General features: G+C 37.6%; 1 protein-coding gene across 1 annotated transcript; it reads left to right on the top strand.

The window, feature by feature from the left end:
- Positions 1–3,357: 3,357 nt before the first annotated feature.
- LOC103007847 (olfactory receptor 1440-like) lies at positions 3,358–12,912 on the top strand. Its single transcript, XM_028162419.1, is given in 2 exon segments — positions 3,358–3,362; positions 11,937–12,912. Coding segments are annotated over 2 exon segments (981 nt in total).
- The last annotated feature ends 219 nt before the right edge of the window (positions 12,913–13,131 follow it).

The raw sequence follows: 13,131 nt of genomic DNA on the forward strand, positions 1-13,131 counted from the left end.
AACAGAATCCAACAACACATTAAAAGGATCATACACCACGATCAAGTGGGATTTATCCCAGGGATGCAAGGATTCTTCGATATACGCAAATCAATCAATGTGATACACCATATTAAGAAATTGAAGAAGAAAAACCATATGATCATCTCAATAGATGCAGAAAAAGCTTTTGACAAAATTCAACACCCATTTATGATAAAAACTCTCCAGAAAGTGGGCATAGAGGGAAACTACCTCAACATAATAAAGGCCATATATGACAAACCCACAGCCAACATCATTCTCAACGGTGAAAAACTGAAAGCATTTCCTCTAAGATCAGGAACGAGACAAGGATGTCCACTCTCACCACTATTATTCAACATAGTTCTGGAAGTCCTAGCCATGGCAATCAGAGAAGAAAAAGAAATAAAAGGAATACAAATTGGAAAAGAAGAAGTAAAACTGTCACTGTTTGCAGATACTATACATAGAGAATCCTAAAACTGCCCCCAGAAAACTGCTAGAGCTAATTAATGAATATGGTAAAGTTGTAGGATACAAAATTAATGCACAGAAATCACTTGCATTCCTATACACTAATGATGAAAAATCAGAAAGAGAAATTAAGGAAACACTCCCATTTACCATTGTAAGAAAAAGAATAAAATACCTAGGAATAAACCTACCTAGGGAGACAAAAGACCTGTATGCAGAAAAGTGTAAGACACTGATGAAAGAAATTAAAGATGATACCAACAGATGGAGAGATATACCATGTTCTTGGATTGGAAGAATCAATATTGTGAAAATGACTCTACTACCCAAAGCAATCTACAGATTCAATGCCATCCCTATCAAATTACCAATGGCATTTTTTACAGAACTAGAGCAATATATCTTAAAATTTGTATGGAGACACAAAAGACCCCAAATAGCCAAAGCAGTCTTGAGGGGAAAAAACGGAGCTGGAGGAATCAGACTCCCTGACTTCAGACTATACTACAAAGCTACAGTAATCAAGACAATATGGTACTGGCACAAAAACAGAAATATAGATCAATGGAACAAGATAGAAGGCCCAGAGATAAACCCACGCACCTATGGTCAACTAATCTATGACAAAGGAGGCAAGGATGTACAATGGAGAAAAGACAGTCTCTTCAATAAGTGGTGCTGGGAAAACTGGACAGCTACATGTAAAAGAATGAAATTAGAACACCCCCTAACACCATGCACAAAAATAAACTCATAATGGATTAGAGACCTAAATGTAAGGCCGGACACTATAAAACTCTTAGAGGAAAACATAGGAAGAACACTCTCTGACGTAAATCACAGCAAGATCTTTTTTGGTCCACCTCCTAGAGTAATGGAAATAAAAAGCAAAATAAAGAAATGGGACCTAATGAAACTTCAAAGCTTTTGCACAGCAAAGGAAACCATAAACGAGATGAAAAGACAACTCTCAGAATGGGAGAAAATATTTGCAAATGAATCATCAGACAAAGGATTAATCTCCAAAATATATAAACAGCTCATGCAGCTCAATATTAAAGAAACAAACAACTCAATCCAAAAATGGGCAGAAGACCTAAATAGACATTTCTCCAAAGAAGACATACAGATGGCCAAGAAGCACATGAAAAGCTGCTCAACATCACTAATTATTAGAGAAATGCAAATCAAAACTACAGTGAGGTATCACCTCACACCAGTTAGAATGGGCATCATCAGAAAATATACAAACAACAAATGCTGGAGAGGGTGTGGAGAAAAGGGAACCCTCTTGCACTGTTGGTGGGAATGTAAATTGATACAGCCACTATGGAGAACAGTATGGAGGTTCCTTAAAAAACTAAAAATAGAATTACCATATGATCCAGCAATCCCACTACTGGGCATATACCCAGAGAAAACCATAATTCAAAAAGACACATGCACCCCAATGTTCATTGCAGCACTATTTACAGTAGCCAGGTCATGGAAGCAACCTAAATGCCCATTGACTGATGAATGGATAAAGAAGTTGTGGTACATACATACGATGGAATATTACTCAGCCATAAAAAGGAACAAAACTGAGTCATTTGTTGAGACGTGGATGGATCTAGAGACTGTCATACAGAGTGAAGTAAGTCAGAAAGAGAAAAACAAATATCGTATATTAATGCATATATGTGGAACCTAGAAAAATGGTACAGATGAGCCGGTTTGCAGAGCAGAAGTTGAGACACAGATGTAGAGAACAAACGTATGGACACCAAGGGGTGGGAAACCGCAGTAGTGTGGGGATGGTGGTGTGCTGAATTGGGTGATTGGGATTGACATGTATACACTGATGTGTATAAAATTGATGACTAATAAGAACCTGCAGTAGAGACAAAGAAACGAACAAACAAAAACAACTAATAGTAAACTTTCTTTGGGTTATTTGTATGGAAATATGTTAATATAAATGTTTCAGACATTACATGAAATTTCTAAAAATCTTATATGTTCTGGTATAATGTTATAAGTCATAATTCTAGTTATTACTTTAAAATGTATACCTCAGAAATAAAACAAACAAACAAAAAAACAAACAAAAAACTAGTCTACAGTGATACCAGATATTTAATTTGCTTAATTTCCTTTTCCTGAATAGACTGATTGTCTAGTTTTTAGAAAAATGACTTCACAGTCACGTTGTTTTCATCAACCCTATTCAGACTTCGGAAAATGCTGGTGAATTTTTATTAGAAGTATTTGATTCTCAGTGGATGCCTAGAGAGAACGAGACTTCTAAATTCACCCAGTAACAGTAGAAGTGAGAATAGAAATGAAATATTTGTTGATGGACACATGAGATTTTCATACTCAAAAAAAGATAGTGCCTAATTCATTTGAAATACTTAAGTACATTTTATGAGTTTAAAATATTTTGATCATTGTATCATAAAATAGTAGAAAAATTCAACGACATCAATTTCTGTGTGTTCAGTGTTGTTGTCTAGGGGCTAGTATTCATGGTTAGGGAGCAGAGAACTTAACCAGAGGTACATGAAAATATCTCTGGCTTTCAGGAAATTAACACCTAGTTTGGGAAATCATTGTGTATTATCTATTTGTCATAAGAACAAAACAAGATAAAAATTCCCTGGAGTTTTAATATAAATTTAGTCATGAGGAGGTAGAAAAATGGAAATTTGATAATTTAATCATAATATTAGAAACAAAAATAGAGCAACCTTCTACCCTGTTCCAAGAATTATGTAAGGTCCCATAGGTGTAAGATTTCATGCTATCTTTACCATGACCCTACCACCAATCTTGGTATCCCTATTTCACAAATGAAGAAATTGAGCTTCAGAAAGATTAAAGTAGCTTGGTCAAGTCATGCAGTAAGTGCTATTGGCCCAAGACTCTAACGCCCATGTTCTTCCTCCTCTTCCAAGTCTATGAAGTTCATATTCATTCAGGAGTATACCTAGAATCCCTTTCTGAAAAAGTCCTTTTCAGTTTATTAAGAGTTTTTGGTAATTGGTGTTATCTCCCAATGAACAAGTACATTCTTGCCATTAGCTTATGACTGGAGTTGAAAATGCAATCTATATCCTTCTATAGATAACCATGCAGGATACTGGAGTTATGTTTCTAAGTACATTGTTGTGATGTAATCTTAGGAAATACCTTTTGCAAACTTATAATGTGGTAGAGAATCAAAAATAATATTAGGAAGTTACTAGCATTGTGACCATTTCACAGATGAAGAAACAGAGGCTTGAAAGAGTTGAGTAGCTTGTTCAGGAGCACACAGGTAGCAGAGATGGGATTTGAAACCATATCTATTTGACTTGAACATCATTAAGCTATACGTCTGTAAAATAGTAACCTCTCTCCCTTAATTCCCACATCCATTAATAAACAATCCTGAATAGCATGTATTTGGAGATCTTTAGATGAAAACCTTATTTTGATGTTCATACTATTAACACATCTCCCTTCATAGTAATTATTTATTTAGGTGTCTGCCTTCCCTGAGAGACTGCAAGCTCTTTGATGATAAAGTCTATGTGCTATTCTCACTATAGTCTCAGTAGTCCAGTATTTGCACATACTGGACACTTAGTGTTTGGGGAAAGAAGAGAGAAAAGGAGGGGGGAAGGAAGGGGAGAGGGAGGGAGACACATAAGTCACAGAGTATCCACTGTGTTCCTCTCTTATGATGTCATGTAAAAGTGAGGGGCCCAGATTATGCTGTTGAAGTTGGGTGTGCTTCAGATACATTCTACAAATTGTTTGTAGGTAATCATTCACAGCATCCTTATTCCTGGTTTGGGACCCTACAAAGGAAATATATATGATCAACCTGCCAGGGGATGCAGAAGAAATTTTCAGCAGATGCACTTGGTAGAATTTTGAAGGATTTGTGTTCAACCAAAATGCTGAACTTTTACCTGAATATGTGTGGAATTCAAGAAGTTCAGGTTTTAACCTCAATTTCTATACTGTCATATATATTCAGAAGCAAATGCAAAATTTTCTAACACCTTTAGCTTCTTCACCTGAACTATATTATTTTTGTTAGCATATTACTAGACCCTAATGAATGACCAATTTTATATTCATCGTTAATAATAAAAATGGTTTAACTATAATTTGTTGTACATTTACCAAGGCTTTATATAGAACCAGACATTTCTCTAAATGTTCAAAATTATCCTTCAAGATTGCATTTAGCAATAAGAGAATAGATGCTTAAAGAGAGTAAGTAACTTGCCCAAAGTCACACAATTAGTGAGAGCAAATCTGAAATCTGAACCCCTGATCTGTCTGCTCTTAAAGCCTGTACTCTGTGACCTTCTACTTTCTTGACTTCATGATATTATTTTCAAGTTTAAAACCTAAACAAAGACTATTTTTTGACATCTGTTGTAGTCTGAAAATGCCTCCATCCCCCCCAGATAACAGCTCTTAATCCCTGGAACCTGTAAATGTTACCTTTTATGGCAAAATCTTTGCAGATGTGATTTTTTTTAAAATTTTTGTTTATTTATTTATTTATGGCTGCATTGGGTCTTCGTTTCTGTGCGAGGGCTTTCTCCAGTTGCGGCAAGTGGGGGCCCCTCTTCATCGCGGTGCGCGGGCCTCTCACTGTCGCGGCCTCTCGTTGCGGAGCACAGGCTCCAGACGAGCAGGCTCAGTAGTTGTGGCTCACGGGCCTAGTTGCTCCGCGGCATGTGGGATCTTCCCAGACCAGGGCTCGAACCCGTGTCCCCTACATTGGCAGGCAGATTCTCAACCACTGCGCCACCAGGGAAGCCCCGCAGATGTGATTTTTAAAACTCTTGAGATTGGGAGAGTCCCCTGGGTGGACCCTAAATGCAATCACACATATCACACAAAGAGAGATTCTATACAGCCACAGAGGAGAAGATGATGTGAGGAAGAACACAGAGAAAACGAAAGTGCGGCCTTTGAAGACTGGCGTGATGTGTCCACAGCCAAGAAATGCCAGCAGCCACAAGAAGCTGAAAAAGGCAAGGAACCGATTCTCCTCTGGAGCTCTCTGTAGGGAGTGTACTCTGCTGACACCTTGCTTTAAGCTCAGCGACTCTGATTTTGGACTTCTAGCTTCCAAAACTATGATAGAATAATTTTTTGTTTTAAAGCACTGAGTTTGTGGTACATTTGTCCCTTAGTATACATGGGGATTGGTCCCAGGAGCCCCTGAAGATACCAAAAACTGTGGTTGCTCAAGTCCCGTGTGTAAAATGGGTGGTACTGTTGGCCCTCTGTATCTGCGGTTCCACATCTATGACGGCGACTGTAGCTTGTTACAGTTGCCTTAGGAAATTAATACAATGTCAGAACAACTAGATACAAAGGGAAAATGAAGTTATTCCTCCAGGTTTCCAGGCTTTGTGAGTGCCAGACTGATATTATCCAAGACAGATTTTTTTGTTTTGTTTGTTTTTGTTTTGTTTTAATTATCAAGTATCAGATCCGTTTTTACCAAAATCTGAAAATCAAAATACAAAAATTTGGTATTTTGGTACTTAAATCAGGATTTTGGTTCCATACTGACACACCTTCTATGTCCAAAGATTAGACTGAGGAGCAATTGGACATGGATAGATACTGATATTTTGATATGTAAAGTCCTTGTTTAAATTTTTAGTTTTGGTTTATTGTTATATAATTAAATCTACCCTTTAAAAAGAAACTTTGGGAAAAAAATGAATGCTACATTAAAAAAAGAAGACTCTGTAAAAATAGGGTGTCTAGGGCTTCCCTGGTGGCGCAGTGGTTGAGCGTCAGCTTGCCAATGCAGGGGACTCGGGTTCGAGCCCTGCTCTGGGAAGATCCTACATGCCGCGGAGCAACTAGGCCCGTGAGCCACAACTACTGAGCTCTGCGAGTCTGGAGCCTGTGCTCCGCAACAACAGAGGCTGCGATAGTGAGAGGCCCGTGCACCGCGATGAAGAGTGGCCCCCGCTTGCTGCAACTAGAGAAAGCCCTTGCACAGAAATGAAGACCCAACACAGCTTAAAAAAATAATAATAATAATAATTTTAAAAAAAGGAATTCCTTAAAAAAAAAAAATAGGGTGTCTATCTGCTTTCCTCCAAATTCTTATTCCAGTTACCAATATATACCTAGGATATGTACCTAGGAAGACACCCAGATCAGTATTTGAAACTAGCATGTGTGTCATCTACATTAAAACCTTGAAGAATTTATGCTAGTTAATATGTGGAAGAGATCAGGTTTAAAGAAGTTGTTAATGTGATTTGAGGTCTCTCTTGAGAGAGAAACGGATACTTGAGAAAGGCCCTGGGAGATGTTTACTTATGGTCCTCAAACTGCTGAGCAAGGTCTGGAGCTGAGGACAGGTAAAAGATTCTTAGCGGGCTTATTTCTGGAGCTTTACCTTGGACTCAGCTCTCAGTAATGAGATGCCTTAGAGTTTACTTCTCCTTTGTAGGATTTCCGTTAAGTACTTTTAAATTAAAATTTTAACTTCAGATCATTGTAAATTCACATGTAGCTCTAAGATAATAATACAGTAACAGCTGGTGTATCTTTTACTCAGTTTCCCCCAATGGTAGCATGTTTAAAAACTATAGTACAACATCACAACCAAGATATCCACGTTGATACAGTCAAGATATAGTAAGCACTTTTTCTACACTGTTCCAGAAGAGATAGTTGAATAAACTACAATTCCACAAATATTTGTTTCATACCTACATTTTCTGGTTCAGCCACTAAACTAAACCTCAGTGTGGTACATTGATAGTTTAATGGACACCAAAGAATCGCATCTCCTTATTTCCATGTCCCTGTATAGTCCCCTACCACACTGATTCTTTGCTTGGTCATGTGACTGACTTCGGTCAGTGAAACATCAGCACATTTGACACAAGCAGGGGCCTGATGAGCATTTGTTGTTGGAGCTGGCTCTCTTGGAACCCTGAGATCACACTTAGAAGACTCTAGGATGAAAGGCCATGTGGAGAGAGAATTTCAGCCATCCCAGCCATTTCAGCCATCCCAGGTGAGACCTAAAACAGATGAGGTCATCTCAGACCATCCAAACCATCAGATAAATACAGCCATGTCAAGGATCCAAGTGTGACCAGCAGATGCACCAAGAAAAACATGAGAAATGATAAATTGTTGGTGTTTTAAGTCAGTATGTTTGAAGTAGTTTGTTACACATCAATATATAACTGATATATTAGATGTTAAAGAAATATTAAAAATATATTTATTCTTGCCTAAAAGCACAGGTTAAAGTCTAATGGGAAAACTCATAAAAATAAAATAAGAACAGTGAGATTCTGGGACTTCCCTGGTGGCACAGTAATTAAAAATCTGCCTGCTAATGCAGGGGACATGGGTTCAAACCCTGGCCCAGGAAGATCCCACATGCTGTGGAGCAACTAAGCCCGTGCGCCACAACTACTGAGACTGCGCTCTAGAGCCTCCGAGCCACAACTACTGAAACCCGACTGCCACAACTACTGAGCCCACGTACCACAACTACTGAAGCCCGCACACCTAGAGCTTGTGCTCCACAACAAGAGAAGTCATCGTAATGAGAAGCCCAGGCACTGCAACAAAGAGCAACCCCTGCTCCCCAGAACTAGAGAAAGCCTGAGCAACACAGCCATAAATAAATAAATAAATAAATAAACTTATGTATAAAAAAACAGTGAGATTCTTACGGTACTAGAAAAATATACAGATGCTGAGGGAGCATAGAAGAAGGAGCCCATATTCATAAGAGGGACAGATTTCCAGTGTAGGCAGGAAAATATGCTTACCTTTATACATTGTGTATTTCCCTCTTCATATTAAATCACCTATTTTCTTCACCTTCCTTTCTGAAAATATATGAATGACAATAGTGAACTGGTCCAGGAGCCATTTGAAATACTTATTTAATCTTCCTTCCCAAATGATAGTCTTACTTGGCGCCTGGCAGATGTTAGATATTCAATAACATCAAATTACTTGCTGAACAGAGAAACATTTTCTGTGACTTATAAATAGTGATTTGATTTGGGCTTTATTATTAAAAAGAAATAAATGTAAAATATTTATCTCATGGGATGTAAAATTTTATTTTGGAAATATAACATTTTGTTGTATTAAGTTAAGAGGGAAAGATAGAAAGCAAGGATAGGAGAATGACTTTATTTCTTAACTGAGTGTTAAACTACTCTTGGTAACTTGTGCTGTTGAAGCATATGAATAATTTATTATGCCATTTGTTAGTTCTCCAAAATCTTAGAAATGGCGTTTCCATGTTGAGCAACTGCTCATCCGCTTTTATTTTCAAACTTCGAAAGCTACTTTTCCATAAATTTTATTTTTATATGGGATTCTGAAAACATTGTATATGCAATGAATTTCCATAATAAAAAAATTCTAGAAGAATGGTAAGTTTGCTCCTTAAAAGATTCACTCTGTTTACTGCTCTCGATGTTATCCTTTTGACATCACAGGTGACAGGATTGCACTAGTTCTGCTTGGCCTGTCCATGCATTTCACATGCCTGAAGGAAAGTGAGGAAGCAGTATGTATTCTGCTATTCTGGACCTCTTATTTTTAATCACAACCAATGATTTTGATTGCTATATGTTTGGTCTTGAATGAACAGTGGGGAGTGATAACAGGTAACAAAAGGAAACAACATAAAAATAATTGAGGAATAAATATGAAATATTTTATTTATTTTTCTAGTTATGTAACCTTTCTCTACTACTGGGAGTTTTAATCATTATCATCATCATCATCATTATCTAAATACTTTATTTCATTTTCTCTTATTTTTGAATTAGCAAATGTATTTTATTATGAATATTTTACCATTTCTGCCTTGTCATTAAAAAAAAACCTTTTTGTTTAAAATGTGTCAAAGGTATAAGGATCAAAAACTAATCAACTTCACTGAAAGCATTTTCTAAAATTTCAAAAATAATCTTATGGCTTCAGGATCTCCAGAGCACAGGTATTTTCAGGACAGACATGACAAAACATACTGTAGAAGCACCACAGCAACTGGTGTTTCCAAAGAAACCTTTGTTTAACTTCTTGAAATATAACTATGTTATAAATGTAGCTGATAGACTCTTTCTATCTATACTAAAGGTGTTCTAAGTACATAAACGTGTGATTCAGATCTTACTGTAGGGACATAGTCTGAATCTTGTGGCCTCACTGGGGACACTGATGGATGGTATTGAGTCAGTACAGTTTTTCCTTTTCTAGTAGTCAAATGATCGTCTTTTGGGGGTATTAAAATAATATCTTAAAATATTAGGTTACCTTTCTTTCAGTGTGTTTTCCTACCATGACTACTGTTCCCTTATTTGTAAAAAAAAGGTCCCTATGATATAAGGAGAATAGCCACAATTATCTCATTTTACGATGAGGGGACTGAAGACACTGAGAAGCTATAACAATGTCGGGACAGAGCTTGGAATCAACCCAGGTGCTCAGTCAAGTTTGATAGTCTCAATATTATCATATTTATTAAAATTGTTAGTGTTTTTTTGGTTATTTATAGAACAACTTAGCAAAGAAAAATCATCTGTTATTTCCCCCCCAAATTAATGTAAGAATGAAATGCAATAAAAATGCATTTTTATTTACCTGAGTTCATCATAAAGATGTTTTGAAGACATAAATATGAGGACCATCAAAATGATCTCAGGGACTTCCCTGGTGGCATAGTGGTTAAGAATCCACCTGCCGGGCTTCCCTGGTGGCGCAGTGGTTGAGAATCTGCCTGCTAATGCAGGAGACACGGGTTCGAGCCCTGGTCTGGGAAGATCCCACATGCCACGGAGCAGCTGGGCCCGTGAGCCACAGCTGCTGAGCCTGCGCGTCTGGAGCCTGTGCCCCGCAACGGGAGGGGCCGCGATAGTGAAAGGCCCGCGCACCGCGATGAAGAGCGGTCCCCGCACCGCGATGAAGAGTGGCCCCCACTTGCCGCAACTAGAGAAAGCTCTCGCACGAACCGAAGACCCAGCACAGCCAAAAATAAATAAATAAATTAAAAAAAAAAAAAAAAAAAAGTAAATTCTATTTAAAAAAAAAAAAAAAAAAAAGAATCCACCTGCCAATGCAGGGGACACAGGTTCGAGCCCTGGTCCGGGAAGATCCCACATGCCACGGAGCAACTAAGCCCGTGTGCCACAACTACTGAAGCCCACGCGCCACAACTACTGAAACCCACGTGCCTAGAGCCCATTCTCCACAACAAGAGAAGCCACCGCAATGAGAAGCATGTGCACCACAACAAAGAGTAGCTCCAGCTCACTGCAACCAGACAAAGCCTGCCCACAGCAATGAAGACCCAACACAGCCAAAAATAAATAAATAAAATGAAATGAATAAATTTATTACAAAAAAAGTGATTTCAGAGTGAAAAAAGTGAGGGAGTGTTTTTCTTACCACTCATCAAAATATTCTATTATTTTTAATAAAATATAGTCATATGTAGTTATAAAATGTGCAGGACTGGACACATGGTACATGGACTGTTAGATTAAAAATTGGGCAGAATAGGGAATCCATAAACAATTTCATCATAGAAGTGACTTTAATCAGTGGAGAAATCATTCAATTAATTGTGTTGGGAGAGTTTGTAAAAACAAAACCCAAATAATCTCATACTTATGCTTCATGCTGTGTACTGAAATGCTCCAGAAATTTTAAATGTAAATATAAAAATACAAGTGAATTAAAAGAGAATATTAAAAAGCCTTTTGGATTGTGTAAAGAAATATTTTTCAGTATAATACCAAGGCCAGGAGCCATAAATATCATAGAAAATTGAGTACCTAAAAATAAAAGAAATCCATGTAGAAAACACAACATAAACAATATTGGTATTATTTAAATGATAAACTTGGAAAAGATTTAGCAAAATGTATGAGGGAGAAAGAGTTATGATCCTTGATATGTTAAGAGCTCCTACAAATCAATAATAAACAATGTACTAAACAGATGGGTGAAAAAATATATAAGTAAATCAATAAAGTAAGTGCAAATAAAAAATAATGAAAAAGCATTTTTTTTTTTTACGTGTAAGATTGTCAAAGAGTAAAGCTAAATAATTATGGGCAGTGTTGAATGGGATAGTAAGGTATATTGTCATAAAATCTTGAACTTGTGCAAACTAGTACCAATTTTTAGACAGCAGTTTGGCAACATCTGTGTGTTTATGTGTGCACACGTGTGTGTGCAGAAAAATTTGTCACAAACTATCAAGTATAACTGAGAAATGGGATTCGCAATGTTTTTTAAAATAATTTTTGTAATTTCTTACATTGTTTAAAGTTATCTTGACTATGGATAATTTTTGTCCAAAAACATGAGAGTATATCCAAAACAAGTATGCTTCATAATATTAAAAATAGACAATCATTAACCCAAACTTCTTCTGCAGTTTGAAGAGACTTCAAGACAAGGGCGGGAGGAAGGAACAATACAACAGTCACCAAAGTTATCCTCTTGGGATTCTCAGATTCTCCCAAGCCCAAGATTGTTCTCTTTTCAGTGTTCTTGGGGACTTACCTCTTGACAGTGGCCTGGAACCTGGGTTTCATCATCCTGATTAGGATGGACTCCTACATACATACACCCATGTACTTCTTCCTCAGCAGCTTATCTTTATCCTTCTTAGATTTCTGCTATGTTACTTCTACAACACCCAAAATGCTCTCAGACTTCTTCTGGAAGCCTGAATTCATCTCCTTTATGGGATGCACCATGCAATACTTCTTTTTTGCTAGCCTGGGTCTGACTGAATGCTGTCTCCTGGCAGCCATGGCTTATGATCGCTATGTTGCTGTCTGTAATCCTCTGCTCTACACAGATATCATGTCCCCCACCCTCTGTGTGCAGGTGGTGGTTGGAGCCTATATAGTTGGATTCTTTGGCTCATTGATCCAACTGTGTGCTTTACTTCAGCTTAATTTCTGTGGACCAAATGGTATCAATCACTTCTGTGACCTGCCTCAATTATTAGTCCTCTCCTGCTCTGAAACCTTTTTCCTACAAGTGATAAAGTTTGTGATAGGAGTGATTTTTGGTGTGACATCCGTCTTAATCATCATGATATCTTATGGTTATATCACTGCCACCATCCTGAAGATCAGCTCAGGCAGGGCCAAGGCCTTCAACACCTGTGCTTCTCACCTGACAGCAGTGACCTTTTTGTTTGGATCAGGACTCTTTGTCTGTATGCACCCCAGCACTGATAATTCTCTGGGCTATGACAAGATGGCATCAGTCTTCTGTACAGTGGTGATCCCCATGTTGAATCCTTTGATTTACAGTCTAAGGAACAAGGAAATCAAAGATACCCTTAAGTGGTGTAAGAAGAAGAGAATGTTTTCCCATTATCACAGTTAATTAAAGGTCTGGTAGATTAGTGACCCTGTTGACTGGAAGTTTCTAGACTATGTAAGAGAAATGTATTTAACATTATTCCTCTGGCAGGATTTCAAGTGAGTCGACCCATCTAAATCCAGCACTGGCTCAGTGTCAGGCAAATCCTGTGGCTTCTTTGAGTCTTGACAGTTGACTCTCCTCTCTTACGCCAGCAATGACTTCACAAATTAATATATTAATTTTTATGTCAATATA

This window comes from Balaenoptera acutorostrata, chromosome 9 (assembly GCF_949987535.1).
Source record: "Balaenoptera acutorostrata chromosome 9, mBalAcu1.1, whole genome shotgun sequence".
NCBI classification, from domain to species: domain Eukaryota; kingdom Metazoa; phylum Chordata; class Mammalia; order Artiodactyla; family Balaenopteridae; genus Balaenoptera; species Balaenoptera acutorostrata.